The sequence below is a fragment of the Myxocyprinus asiaticus genome, chromosome 4 (genome assembly GCF_019703515.2).
Source record: "Myxocyprinus asiaticus isolate MX2 ecotype Aquarium Trade chromosome 4, UBuf_Myxa_2, whole genome shotgun sequence".
In the NCBI taxonomy this organism is placed as follows: Eukaryota; Metazoa; Chordata; class Actinopteri; order Cypriniformes; family Catostomidae; genus Myxocyprinus; species Myxocyprinus asiaticus.
The window spans coordinates 61,770,844-61,786,912 of NC_059347.1; the positions used below are offsets into that span (position 1 = coordinate 61,770,844).

General features: G+C 38.1%; 1 protein-coding gene across 1 annotated transcript; it reads right to left on the minus strand.

Moving 5' to 3' along the window:
- Positions 1-244: 244 nt before the first annotated feature.
- Positions 245-14,934, minus strand: LOC127433387 (carbonic anhydrase 4-like). The gene is made up of 8 exons (XM_051685253.1): positions 14,812-14,934; positions 6,654-6,698; positions 6,321-6,485; positions 5,756-5,901; positions 4,910-5,002; positions 4,728-4,794; positions 3,390-3,553; positions 245-3,145 (listed from the first exon to the last, which is right to left on the minus strand). The coding sequence occupies exons 1-8, from the start codon at positions 14,870-14,872 to the stop codon at positions 2,966-2,968; spliced, it is 921 nt and encodes a 306-aa protein (XP_051541213.1). The 5' UTR covers positions 14,873-14,934; the 3' UTR covers positions 245-2,965.
- Positions 14,935-16,069: the final 1,135 nt, after the last annotated feature.

A 16,069-nucleotide genomic window follows, 5' to 3' on the forward strand; every position in this document is an offset into this window, starting at 1 on the left:
ACATACCTGTATGGCTTATGCGGAAAAGATGAAATATATTTTAGATATTATTATTATAATAATAGTGCTGAAAATGAATGAAAATTGATTTGAAAAGGAAATGCAATAGTTTATTGTATTTAATGCATTCTCTACATCCTTAGCAGTTACTTTTATATTGGTATCTCCATAATGTAGTCAGTGCATTCAGAACTGTCATTTTGAATATGCTAATGAAGTATGAACCATTAATATACAAATGTAGGAGATGGCAATAATTGTATCAGCTTTATTTAAGTGTAACATTCAGTGTAAAATCCATTCCAATGCTTTTATGCAATAATACAAGTAAGAAAACAGCAGCATTTAGATTAACATACATACATACAGTACATACATGTCTTTATGTGTGTCATGAGAGCAGAAGTTGCACGTATCCCTGTTTATATACTCTGCACATGTAATCTTGGCCTTTATGGCAAAATATTTCATATATAAGATGATGTTTGCATCATATACTTTCTGATACAGAGAGAGTTCTAACGTTCAGTGGATCTGACACCCACAGATTCTACAAAACACAATTCATGCGTTCTCACAACAGACCTGAATAAAAGCCCCCATACTGAACACAGTCTTTTAGATATGTAATAAAATAGTTTGCGTGTAGGATGCATGACTTTATATTGCGAGTCCAGATTTAATCAGTTGTACAGTGTCATGCAAAAGATGGTGTGACTGGGTCACTCTCCAGGAAACGGTGCCATTTGTGAGTTCGCATGACTTTTGATATAATTAACAGAATACTGAATCATTTGATAGATTTAGTTTGTTTAATGTGTAATGCAAACATATTAAAAAAAAAAAAAAAACATTCATTTTATCTGTAAATGTATGATTTTAATAAGCCATGTTGCATATCCCCATTTTTCACTGTTACACTTATATACAATACAAAAAATACTTTTTTTTTCTTCCAAAAATGCTTTATGCATTTCCTTAGAAAATGAATTTTCATCATCTCTGCACTCTCTGTTTTTAAATGTGAGTAAACTTCATTATTGTTGCACTCATACTGGCCTTGTCAACCTTGAAAGTTCAACTGTGTTATGGGAAGAAAACTCGTAGTGATCAATTTTTACAGAAAAGAAATATTGTAATTGCATGCTAATGTTTTTGCACAAATGGCACCACTTCCTGAGAATGACTCAGTTAACTGTTGTGAAATTGACAACCTCTTGCCACAGAAAACAGCATTTTAATGTTGACCTTCCGAGCATTTTTAAGTGTTTGTTTTGTCTTAAAGGGACAGTTCACCCAAAAATGAAAATTCTCTCATCATTTCCTCACCCTCATGCCATCCCAGATGTGTTTGACTTTCTTCTGCAGAACACAAATGAAGATTTTTAGAAGAATATTTCAGCTCTGTAGGTCCATACAATGCAAGTGAATGGTGACCAGAACTCTAAAGCTCCAAAAAGCACATAAAGGCAGCATAAAAGTAATCCATACAACTCCAGTGGTTTAATCCATGTCTTCAGAAGTGATATGATAGGTGTGGATGGGAAACAGATCAATATTTAAGTCTTATATAGTTATACAGAACTATAAATTCTCCTCCCTGCCCAGTTGGTGGTAATATGCATGAAGAATGTGAATGTGAAAGTGAAAATGTAGAATTTATAGTAAAAAAGGATGAGAATTTTCATTTTTGGGTGAACTATCCCTTTAAGTGACAAACGAATTTGTCTGCCAAGAGCATTAATGTAAATGTCAAGTTGTGTGTGTATTTGCATCCCCTGGTTTTTTCTGTGCATAACTGCTTTGATCTGTTCTCAGCAGACAAGTCCAGGCTATATGACCTTTCACCCTTGATCTTTGCGTCGTGCACTTGTAGAGTGCTGATCATTCATTTGCTGAGTGAGTTTGCAATGCACCTTTACAGCAACTCACATCGAAAGCATCAACCTCATAAATATAGTTCTGTGTGTATGCGTGTGTACGTGCACATATGCAAGAGTCTTGGCCGGCCTCTATGATGGGTCATGCATTTGTTACCTGCCAGCTCTTCACAGCGGGTCACACAGGGTTTAGTCCAGTTTCTATTGATAGCTACGAGCACACTTCTAATTTTCATTCTACTCATGCAGTGAACTGACTACTCTAGCTTCTTGTAGAAACTGCTTGTTTGGCCTGAAACATAGTCTATGTACATGGACGCAAACGCTTCTAGCTTCGCAAGCTGGATCTCATTCGTCACTGTGTTGCAAAATTTATTAAAGTGCAATTCATAAAGGCGCTGCATTCTCAGCGTTGCCTCAAGGGGCGCTATAGCGAACATTAATGTGAACTGTCTTCTACAGTCATGTTGACCAGTGTTGGGTAAGTCACTCAAAAAAGTAATCCACTACAAATAAACACTTCTCTAAAATTGTAATCGGATTACTTTACTCATTACTTCAGAAACACATTACAAATGACTTCGAAATCAATCGAAAGTCTGATTACAAGAATTTAAAATGTAATGTGTTGCACTACTTTTACTTTTTTTTTTTTACTTAAAAGTAATAAGATTACAGTAACTAATTACTTTGTAATCAGATTACACACATCACTGGTCTAACAAGTTAACAAGTTAAACTGTTGACATATTTATAGCTATCTACCTGAATAATAACACCTCCAGTTTAATGGCACAGACATTTGAAGGAAACTCTATTGCCCCCTTGGCCCCTTGTGAACTGAAGTTTGTTACTGCCACTGTAACATAAGATCACACTTTAAGACTAACAAGACTGCACACTTGCAACCAGTTGGCCAAACATTGGCATCAGCGTTTGCGTACTTGCGTAAAGTATGTTTCTGCCCTTTAGGGTTTTACTTCATTTGTGATGCTGTAATTCTGCGGTTTGGCTCGATCAGGTCGGTGCTTTGATTCGATGAGAACTCATTGTGTTAATCATGCAGATAATGGGTGAATCTCGTTCTAGTTGAGATGGGACAGGACAAACGTTGTAATGATGGAGACAAACAGAAGGACAGCGCTGGCCAGAACTGCTGCACCGCCGGAGCGATACACAGGACGTTTGTTTAGAGGCTGCACGGGTCTAAACGTGTCCACCATTGGTTTCCCATCATGGAACCGCAGGGAAGAGAACACCCGAAGCTGTTTAGAGAGACATAAGGATTGTCTTTAACAATAATGCACTTATACTGAACAATTCAGAGTTTGATAGCTTGTATTACACAACTGATAGTTGCAGTCCTGGATGCTGATTGGTCAATACAGTGTTCCAGTCGTGCGTAAATAACAGCAATAACGTGTATCACCTACACTATTGTTAACCTTAGTTTACATGTCACAGGGATTTATCTTCAGTCGGACAGACAGATGAATAGATAGATGGTACCTGTTCTCTGTCAAGAGGAATTGGATTTTCAAAGATAGTCCACACTACAGCCTCAGTGCAGCCCGGTGTGGTTAGTGAGCCGTCATACCGGTAATAGTTAGTCATATTCCCTTCGGATGGAATGAGCTGATTCAGAGAGATCCTGCGAAGGGTCGTGTTTCCATCTGTGGAAAAAAAAATTTGAAAATAGATATTCAGAAAAAGAGATATAGCCAATTTACCTTTTAACTCAAGGCATTAAACTACAATTTTGTTGATATTGAAGGAATATTCCAGGATATGTTCAACTTAAATGAAAGTTCAAGGTTTAATACGTTCAGTAGGTTCAATAAATTAAGCTCAATTTATGGCATTTGTGGCATAATATTGATTAGACCACCAAAAATATTTGACTCATCCCTCCTTTTCTTCAACCCTTGTTTTTTGTTCCAGGCAGTTTGACACAGACAATAAAAAAATAAAATAAAAAAAATGCACTTTTTTTTTTTACTTGCAAATTTGCTCGTTGCATTCTACTAATTGAGCCCTTTCTAACGATATATAACACATGGCTATCTCATCTTTTTTATGCTTTTACCAACTCTGATTATAACTGTTGTGAAAACAAATTTGCAAATGATGAGAAAGAAACAGTTCTTATTTGTGAGCAAATTAAAAAGCGTTATTTAAGAATTGGAAGGATCAGCTATATGCATTGTAAAGTCCAGAATCTAGGCTTTAAAATGACACCTATTTTGTTCAGATTAAGCAAGCGGTTATTAATTTATTATGTAATTATTATTATTATTATTTCCGCCCCCCACTGGCCCGGTGTAAGCTCAGTTTAATGAATCATTCTATCAATACTAATATATATACTCTTTCAAATATGTTCAAAAAAGGAGTCATTACTAAAAAAGTTGATAAAAAGATCTAATGCAATATCTTGTGATAATACATGCAATACAAGAGATTTATAAACAATCTTAGTGGGCCGGTCGTTTTTGACCGGGAACATAAAATGGGGACAATTTGTAAACGTTCAAAAACTCAGTGTTTCAAAAGTATAGCCACAAGATGTAAACAATATGTGTGTTAACATGATTTTAGTGTGATAAACTGCATCTGTGTAAAGTTATATCCTACGTTTCAACTTTGTTGCCATAGCGACGTAACGTCGATAAACCCTGTAAGCGATTTTATCACACAGGAATAATGTTTACATCTTGTGGCTATACTTCATTGTATAGCCACAATCATCACTGTGCCACAAATGCTGTCGACTGATCTTAACTTATATTGAACCTGGAACATTCCTTTAATGTTATTTATGGAAGCAGTTGTTCAGAATATACATACTCGCATTCTGCACACTACGCAGGGAATGTGTGAGTTGGTCATATTTTTTGTTTGTGCTGCTCGACTCCTGCCAGATAGAAATTATATTATGTTATCATATGTATTCAAAGTCACCTCTGTCTGAATTCATCATCCAATCCTTTATTTCTTTATTTTAAAGCACCAGAGAGTGAATATCAAACCTCGTAGAAGAACCCCAGCACTGCAACTCCAGACGGGTCTTTGAGTGCATCTTCTAGTCTGTTGTATCTTTGTTTCATATGGACAATATGCAGCTGATGAGAGATTATATATACATTAATATTAATAGTTACACTCCAGTGGAATTTTAAAATGGTGCCAACAGCAATATGATCAAAATAAACAAATCTTCCACCAAATAATAGTTCATTTACCAAACTGTAGAGCGTTTACAGTTGCCGGGTAACACCAGTTAACACCTTGCCGCTTTAACACAGGCACAAATATCACCTGTTTTTAAACGATTCAAACGTGGATTATCGGATCAGATTTCAGAGCTGAAACTGTGTTTTAATACAGAAAAGAAAACATACTGGGAGTCGGTCATTATTCCAAACATAACCCTAAAAGGGCGATCAGGACCCCAACATGGACGATCAGTTATACAGAAAAGCAATTAATTATACACTTTGTGGTCATTCCAATAATATTTGAAAGCTGAATGCCATGACTGAGCAATTATAATCACATTTTCTGGAAAGCTGTTTCATGAAGTTGGTTATTCCCGCTTTTCCTAGATCACATTATCATTGGTCTGCCCTTCTATCCAAAACCCATTAAACAAATGTACGCTGAAAGAAGATTTACCTACATTTGTATCAAGAAACTAGCCAAAAACCTAATGTAAAATCCAAAATTCTTTGACAAAGACGTTCTGAGATGTTCTCATCATTTGTTTTTGCAAATCAGCTTGTGCTGCTTTAGTCTTTCAGCTAAATTACATATCTGTACTGGCCCTACACAAATAAACATATGAATAAATATAAAATAAGTGGTGTTGGTGGTACCTCCATAGGGTACTGCTCTCCATCTATCGTGTGTTCAGATCCAGGCCCTCCGTCGGTGCCCCAGTGAAGGTGGAACTGTACGGCCTTGTATGTTTCTCCCAGGTTTCCTCCAGACACTGTGGCTGTGACAGGTATATTGACCTGAACTGTAGAGGGATGGAGAAGACCATATTTCGGTTTAACATCATACGGATTAGTGTCGGAGAGATAACCACAACTGTTAACACTCTGAAGCCATTGAGAATGAGTGTTGAGTTTTAATTTGTTGGATTGGTGGATCATCTGCTGCATGCACATGCAGAATGCACATGCCCCCCACACACAAATTATCCCTATGCCCCCCAACCAAGCCCAAGTGAGGCAAAGGATTGAATTGTGTTGTCCTTGCCCTAACCCTAGGTGCCTTCACTTAACCCTAAGCCTAGTTTTCAGTTTGCATTTGTTTTAGAGGGAAGTGATGTGTCACACATAGACAGAGTGCATGTTTACGTTGAGACAACAACTTTTCACACCTTTGGGAGTTTATAACACCAAACTGCTGCTGTTGTCCAGTCTGTAATCTTACCAGAGTGACCGTTGTTCCTGATGGTGCTGTCGAATCCGTTCTGATAGCCGGAGAATTTGAAAGGCGTGAGTCGCTCATCTAGTTTGGTTTTCTTCGTCACTATGTTGATCGGCGACTGTCTGTTGTTTCCACATTCTGCATGTACTTCTCGCCACTGGTCTGGACCTTGAAGCAACATGCAGGTGTTCAGTTAGATTTTGTTTCGATTCTCCAAAAACGACTGTGATGTTACCGTGTGTTTGACAAGCAGTTTTGTCTATAAGGGCACAATATGACAGTTAACAATGTGAGATTGACATTTCTCAAGAAATCCCAGATTAACACTTGGCTTACCTTTACAGTGGCCATCACAGCTCACTTGTGTCTGGTAGCACCAGTCTGTACGAAAACAAAAGATAAGTTAGCACAAATGAAAATGCTTTGTAATTGATTTTGTCTGAACATATTTCAATTGATTTTCAGCAATAACAATCTCATGAAACTGTTTTAAATGTGTGTTATCAACAAACACTTGGAAGATCCCCTTATGAATAACACCAGTAGAGGTTGGCTGTTTTTCATGATTTCATAGCAGTCAAGAAAAGTGACAGAAATCAGAGCTTACTTAGAATTCTGAGTTTACATAATTGCAAGTTCTACAAAGACTTCTACAGCATACTTGTACGTAAAATGCAACATTTCAACACAGTGAAAGTCATTAGCTACATTTCTGCTGAAAGAGTGTTTCCTATTTTAGTTACAAAACTGCTGAAATCTCTCAGTTCTAAATTTTTATGAATGTTGACCACATCTCTCTAAGGAGTAAATATGGTTAAAGGACAGTATATAGCCAAAATTATCTGGACACCCTTTTTTAATTAACTGGCTTAACTATTCTAGTCATTTCTGTAAGGACAAATCTTAATGCTATGGCATACAATGACATTCTAGACAATTTTGTGTTGCAACAGTTTGGTGAGGGTCCTTCTCTGTTCCAGCAGGACAATGCCCCTGTGCACAAATCGAGGTCCATAAAGAAACAGAAACTGGCCCTCACCAAACTGTTGCAATAAAAGTAAACACACAAAATTCTCTAGAATGACACTGCATGCCATAGCATTAAGATTTGTCTTCACAGAAATTACTAGAATAGCCAGTTCTGTTAATTAGAAGGGGATGTACAGATAATTTTGACCTTATAGTGTATAGTGTCACATAGATGAATAAGTCCATTTCTTGGCTAATGCAATATCATTTTGTACCGTAAAGACACTGATCATTCATGAATTGATTTCATAACCCTATCATACCTCATACTATCATACAAGATAATTCACACTGATGACAAAACAACATTTTATCAGTGGAATTAATGACAGTAATTCTCTTTGTTTCTAAAAAAAACACTTCCTTCCGCACAGGAAATGTCACACATGCATTTCTACTGGGCAACAGAGTCAAAACCAGACCCTCCAATATCCAGATCAAACCCCTAAAACCAGACCCAGACCAGTACCAGACCCCCTAAGACCAGACTTTCTATGATCCAGACCAATTTGAGGCCACCTAAGATCCAGAAACAGACCAATACCAAACCACATAAGACCAGACCCAGATCAGACTTCCTGTGATTTAGACCAATACCAGACCCCCAGAGATCCAGACCAGTTGAATTCCTTCTAAGATCCAGACCAATTCCAGTCTTCCCAATACTCTGAACCAGACTGATACCAGACCCCCAAATATCCAGACCAATTTGATTACGCCTAAGTTCCATAACCAGACCATTAACAGACCCTCTAAGACCCAGACTAATACCAGACTCCCAAAGATCCAGACCACTACCAGACTCCCAAAGTTACAGACCAATTCCGGTCTTCCTAAGATCCAGAACCAGACTAATACCAGACCCCCTAAGACCATACCTATACCACACCTCTAAATATCCACACAAGTTTGAGTCTTCCTTAGATCCAGACCCAGAACCAGACCAATACCAGATTAACCTAATGTCACTGGTCCTACTCGACTCCCCCGAGTGGGATTCGATTCAGCAATCCCCAGCATGGGAGTCAGACGCACTAGAAAGGAGGCTATAAAAGCCATGGTTCTAGCCACGGTCGCTAGTGCATCTCTTAAGGCCAGGAGAGTGAGGTTTACACACTGCACTACTATCATGTACCAGCTGGTTACCGTTACACTAAGAACCATACCAATACAAGAGTCCCAAAGATCTAGACCAATTCCAGTCTTCCTGAGACTCAGAACCAGACTGATACCAGACCCCCAAAGATCCAGACCAATACCAGACCCCCTAAGACCAGAACCAGACTACACTTCCTATGATACAGACCTACACCATTACCAGACTCCCAAAGATCCAGACCAATGCCAGTCTTCCTAAGATCCAGAACCAGACTGATACCAGACCCCCTAAGACCAGACCCTGACCTATACCAGACCCCATTAGACCAGACACAGATCAGACTTCCTATTATCCAGGCCAATACCAGACTCCCAAAATCCAGACAAGTTTGTGTCCTCCTAAGTTCCAGACCCAGAACCAGACCAATACCAGACCCAGACTAATACCAGACTCCCCAAAATGTAGATCAATTCCAGTCTTCCTAAGATTCAGAACCAGACTGATACCAGACCCCCAAAGATCCAGACCAATACCAGACCCCCTAAGACCAGAACCAGACTACACTTCCTATGATACAGACCCAGACCAATTGTAGACTCCCAAAGATCAAGACCAATTCCAGTCGTCCTAAGATCCAGAACCAGATTGATATCAGACCCCATAAGACCAGACCCAGATCAGACTTCCTATGATCCAGGCTAATACCACACCTCTAAAGATCCAGACTAGTTTGTGTCCTCCTAAGATCCAAACCCATAACCAGACCCCCTAAGACCCAGACCTAAACACAACCAACCTAAGACCCAGACACATACCAGACTCCCCAAGATCCAGACCAATTCTATTCCTCCTGAGATCCAGACCCAAACCAGACCTCCTTAGAGGCAGACCTAGACTAATACCAGACTCCTTAAGATGCAGACCAGACCCCCTAAAATCCAGACCAATGCCAACCCTTAAGACCCACATCAAGGCCATGTTTAAGTAATCTTGAGAGTTCATAAGACAGAGACAACAAGAGCCAGACTCCAGCTCAACTGGGCAGGTCACAAGACTCTCTCTCTTTCAGTCTCAACATCAATGAAATTTCTCCCAAGTTTATGAAACTCCTCTTCCATTGTTCGGCTGTTGTGTTTTCCTCCCTCACAAACAAAGAATTGTTCCCATGTCTCCAATCTATTAATTGTTATTCTCTGCCATTCAAATGGCCCTAATACACAGGAATCAGTTTGCTATTGTTTGATAACTGTAAAGAGACACATGTTGAGAGTCCAGCACTCTATCTGTCTCTGATATCTGCTTATACTGTAGATGACCCAACCGCCCAAGAATCACAGGGGTCACTTTCTTGTTTCTTATTTAAATAATATTTCACAATGGACATCTACTGCATGTCTCCACCTCTCTGGTGGAGCAAATATTTTGACTATATCTCAGAATTCAAATATTTATGAAAAACACACATGCCATTGAAACAAATGGGTTGGGTCCCCTCGTTTTGTTATTTTTTTAGTTTGTCCCACAGATTGAAGGCCAGCTTGTGGAAGTGGATGTTCTAGAGAGGAAGTGCCAGTGAAATGGGCACCTCGGGCAGGTCTGTTTACCTGATCTGTGATGCTATTTCCTTCTACGGGCACATGATAATCAGACTCACAAATAAACCAAATAAGGGCACCAAATCCCAACATATTTGGGATCAAATTTAGAGCCAACTCAAACCACACATGCCCAAAAATCAGACTCCTGGTGCCCTTACAAGCATGGAACGTGTTAAGCAGATAGACAGACAGATAGTTTCATGATAATTCGTAATAATGAGGGCCACTGTGAGTATAACATGGCAAACTTTTATGATATTGTATGACTTGGCTTGAAGGTATGACTATTATTCCCATAGCAGCCAATCAACAAATAGAATTTTAAACGAAAGAAAGGAATCCTGAACTATTATTATGACTTGTCATGGGACCGGGTTGACAGACAGACAGAAAGATATTGAATATTGTCATAAACGTAATAATTAAGTGACCCTATAACGAGTCCTCGTGGTGGCGTAGCAACTCACCACACGCCCCACCGAGAGTGAGAACCACATTATAGCGACCACGAGGTGGTTACCCCATGTGACTCTACCCTCCCCAATTTGGTTGCTTAGGAGACAATTTGGCTGGAGTCACTCAGCATGCCCTGGATTTGAACTTGTGACTCCAAGGGTGATAGTCAGCATCAATACTCGCTGAGATACCCAGGCCCCCTACTGTACAATGAGTCTTAATGATGTGTGTTATTGCTTAATCTGGGAGAGGCTCTACATTAAAATTCAGCCTGCATTCATGTGTATTCTAGGCTTATTTAAAAGGTGTTTATTGTGTTTCGATTTTGAGAATGGCTCGCTTGGCTTTATCTGAAGATCTCTAAAATGATAGTGCATCTTTAGAGAGCGCTGTGCAAAAAGCCCTTATATGGAGATGGATTGGATGCATATTATGCTAATTACTATTTGCACATTCTCTTTAGAATAATGCGGATTCACCAATTGTAAAACAGAGTTGAGAACAAATTTATGTTCTTATTTGCATTGTGAATCCTTCAGAAATTTGTAAGTTAGAACACTTGGAAACAATTAATGGGACTCAAATCCGAGTTCAGTTCTTTGTGATATTAACAGCAAAAAAACAACAACTAAAAAGCAAAAACAAATATGAGATCTGATTTTAACAAACTCAAAATAAACTTTTTAACCAATACAAACTGGCTAAAAAATATTTAAAGCCACAAAGACTTTGGGGACTTTGATTTGGTCCAGCAAGCAATCACCCACAACACCTAGTTACTGCATAATAACCACATAGCAACCCCACAAACAACCAGTCAGAACACTTTATGCATTTGCATTGCAACACCCTGGCAACCGGCCATAACTCCCTGCATGGTGACGGCAAAGTTTTTGCATCGGCAAATACCATACTAAATGTCTAGTTTAGAGAAAATGTTTCATTTTTTTGTTGTTGATATTAGAAATTATAAGCCTTAAAACTTGATTGTTTTAAGCAGGGGCGTCATGCACCTATATTTTATTTTTAACATTACACTGCGCTTTCCCTTGGGCGCTCAACCGTCCCTGTGAGCGCAAGTGCCTCGATTGTACTGACCAAATTTTGACATGTGAATAAAGATTTCTGCCGTATTAGACAATCATTATTCATTTACATACAATAATCATTCAATTCAATTATCAAAGTAGCAAATGTGTTTTTGGATGTTCAAATAATCCATTAAAATTTACTCATAAATGGGTATCATGCTTTGGAGTGCATCAGTTTATCAGTTATCAGTAAATCTGTTAGGCCCATATACACTCGGAAAAACAGGAAATGGTTTCAATTTTAATTAGTAGGTGATATGAATGTATTTATTGATCTTGTTAATGAATTTATATGATCATTAATTAGTGTTGAGTCCAGAGCGTATGGTCATTATAGCACAATACATGCATGTTATGAATTAACAAATAGAACTTTGATCAATTGAGCGGCACGAGAAACAAAGTAACAGTGAACAATAAGTCACAGTAATATCTCAAAGGGCCAAAGACTCTGAAATAGAGACAAAAGATAAAGCAAAGAAAATAAATAAGGTTTTATGCACATAAAGGAAACAAAAATCATGCATTGATACTGTATGATATCTTCTGGACTGCAGTAAGTCATGCACTTGATCAGATATATAATCTACACACAGAAATAGGTTATGTAGGTTAAAATCTGCTCAGGTAGATGAAGAGTTTCTGTTTACACAGCATAACTGATTACAGTCATATATATTATACTGTATGTATCAAAATACATAATATTTATATTTTTAAGTTAAATTATACTGCTTGACATTTTACTACAGGGGTTCCCATCTATTTAAACATACACTATTTTACCCAATGTTTGTGCTTTTTAGAATATCATCAAAGCTTCTGTTCAGCAAGTTGAGTCACTCTGTGACCATTTTCGTAACGCAGCAATTTGGACTATATGGACTGTATGGACTATACTTACACAATATAATAAATAACATGGGTTTCTATAGGTACCATGGGTGCCATGCAGTCATGGCCAACTATTCAGACCAGACTTTGGAATAATATTTTGTTATATGAACCGTCTTGGGCCATTTTCCATCAATTGCTTTTTTGCTGAAATTTGACAAAGGCATCATCATTTCTGGAGCTTGCGTCTATCCTAGACCTTGCACCCAATTAAAAAGATAGTTCACCTGAGAATGAAAATTCTGTCAATATTTACTCATCTTCATGTTGTTCCAAATTCGTATGAGTTTTTTCTTTCAGGGAACACAAAATGAGATATTAAACAGCATGTTTGGGACTGACAGCCTCAGACACCATTCACTTTCATTCTATGAAAAACAGATGAAATGAAAGTGAATCCCGAACATTCTGCTTTTTGTGTGGTGAGGAAATGTACATTAGTATGAGGGTGAGTAAATGATGTCTGAATTTTTGTTTTTGGGTGAACTATCCCTTTAATGTGAGGCAAGCTCTGCCACTGGCTGTATCACATTGCTTTGTCTTATTTTATTACTGCTTACATTCATTAGTACAAAAGCAATCCAAGCAAACACTAAACATGCAATGTATGTGCCATATTGACATTTTATTGACTTAATTAATTATATATGCTTTAAGTTATTTAAAGTATACTTTGTACTGGTTTAGTCACTTTGTAGTAACCTAAGGGGACATTTGTTGGTCAAGGGCACAATGGTGTTTGCACTCTATGTGAGGACCACCCTCCCTAGCAACAGGGCCAATTTGGTTGCTTAGGAAGCCTGGCTGGAGTCACTCAGCACACCCTGGATTTGAACTGGTGACTCCAGGGGTGATAGTCAGCCTCTTGCTGCATATCCCAGGACCTCCCAAACCCCTTATCTAAACTTAACCAATCAGTAGAGTGTGTAAACATGATAGGAAGTTGTGTGTGACAGAAGCAAGTAATTGTCGACGTCATTGGCTGTAGTGAAAGTGGTAGCGCGGTCGCACGATATCATACGAATTAGCCAAATTTAGAAAAGTCGTACGAATCCTGACGATGTTGACTACGCCGAACTGTCGGACGATACAGCAGCAAAACTAATATTGCAATTTTTATCACTTTATTATTACACTGAAAATTGACATATCATAAATAGAGTAGCCTATATCACAAAAAAATGTTACGTTTTGTTTAAAAGTCTTTAAAACAGTTGACGTTTGATTAATAGACCAATTTGCGGCGCCTATAGAAATTCCTTTAAAAGTGGACCCCTCTGAAAGTCATCGTTGAATTCGCGCTCTGAATACAGGTGCAGCTCCAGTAATGAGTGAAGCATGAAGAATGAAGTTTCTGTGTGTTTTATTGGCGCCTTTAATCGACCGCATTGCGTCGGCAAACATCTGAACGCTTTCTATATGATTATGCGCTCGTCCTACTTGAGGAGAGGAACAGACAGGAAAAATGATGAGGAAGGATTTCTTTTTCCTCATGGACTTTTCTAGGTGGATGACAGTGAATGTCCTGCTCCATTTATAAGATAAATAACTCTCTGAAAGACCTATAGGTAAGGAACAAATGGACATTAATATATTTAAGGGCACACTCCGACAATGTAAATGATTTAATTAATCTGACTTTGATTTTGAATCAAACAGTGGAGGCGTCTGATTCCGAATAAAATGTTATGATCGCTTAATGCTTAGTTGTGTATTCATTCATTTGTACATATTGCCTTTTTGTCATGCTAAATAAGTCAAATAAAAATAATGAAAATGGCACAATAAAGACATGATGATAAAGAGAAAAAAGGGAGGAAAGAGGGATCGCTTCACTGTTATTGTCCCTGGATGGTGTTGTAGTTTTGATGGGGGAAATAATGAGTGAATTATCTGCTTTATACATTGTTAAACAATTAATCTGAGTCATGCTGGAAAAGCCTAAACCAGCACAGATGCAATTTGTAAATATAATTGTTTGCAATTCAATTTAAATATATTCATGCGGCGTTTTTCATGAATGCTGCTGATGAATAACTTTTCACAAGAGTCAGACTCCTCACCTTTAACTTTTCAGTACTAATACATTTGAAATAAATAATTAAATCTGAGATAAGTTGAGTTTCATGTGATCAGTGCTTTTCACACGAGATGTCCTGATTTAAAAGTTAACATGGTTAATAATGATGCTACATGCAATGCATCTAAAGCAAATGTCTTGTAAATAAACTGCATCAAACTCATATTTTTATGCATGTATAATGCATTAAAGAAATCCAAACTCCCTTACAGCGTCATTCATCATATAATAAATCTTGTGGACTCACCTGCACTGGTGCACAAATGCAGAATCAATGGCAGAAGATAAGCTGAAAGCAGACACCGCATTGTGAATGTCCTGTGACACCAGCAATGAACCTGGACTAAATGTGACCCTTGGATAGTGTGATCAGCTCTTATATACTTATATATACTGTATATCAATCAATGGACAGGATGAGAGAGAGTCTTGTGGCCCCTCCCATCACACATTCCTCTAATACACACTGATATTGAGAGCATCACCAGTAACAGTTTACATCACTTTTACATAGTGTAATTAATAACAATGCAGCCAACAACAAAATGTAATTACCAGCAGCTCAACAAAACAATTACATATAAAGCACAACAATGACATGTTAAGTATGTTAATTATATACATATATACAATCACAGATATCAAGCTGTCATGCCTAGGCCAAGCTCAAGAGATGACCAGATAAGTGTCATTTATTGATTGGCAACTAGACACTAAACTATGGCAAAAATAAAGTCCTGCCCAGTTTTAGGGCATTTTATCCATTATTTGGCTCAAAACAACAGCATACGATGCTGTAAATAAAATATCCCACATCAAAGCATGAATAACCTCTAAATCAGGGGTTCTCCTGAACGCCCCCAGTGGGCATTCAAAAGTGTCAGTGGGCACTGAGAGAAAATTAGCAGAGAGGGGGGCATTAGGTTACAAATGGTGGGGGGCCGTTTATCAGTCATGTTAATCAAATATATCATCAAGTTCCTGTCTGCATTAAAATGTTTATCTAGACTCCATTATACGGGCTAGTTCGCATTTGTACCGCGGTTCATCTGATTCTGAAGTCTAGCGACGCATCTGAAGTATCTGGTTTAGCAGCATCAAATAGACAGGTGGAGTCACAACTTCTTCTAATGCACCTGTATGGCTCTGTAGATGGATATGGCTCAATGGACAGAGCAGCGCGAGCACAAAGCAGGTGCATTTTTACTCGCAGACCGGTCTCAAGCTCTGTGAGAGCAAGTGAGAAGCAAGGCGTGAGACACGGAAACCATTTGAATTCGGCACAGAATCCTACATCACCACCCTTGAATTTACTATAGTAGCACTAACTTTATGCATATCATATTTATCATATCACTACTTCAGCTCTATTAAATTTGTCATAGGCTACATTAAGGGAGTGAGGGAATATAATATATGTTGTTACAACTTATACATTTTTATATTTTGTATTTATTGTTTTTACATGTAGGTCTACTGTTTGTAATTACAAAAATGCCATAGTT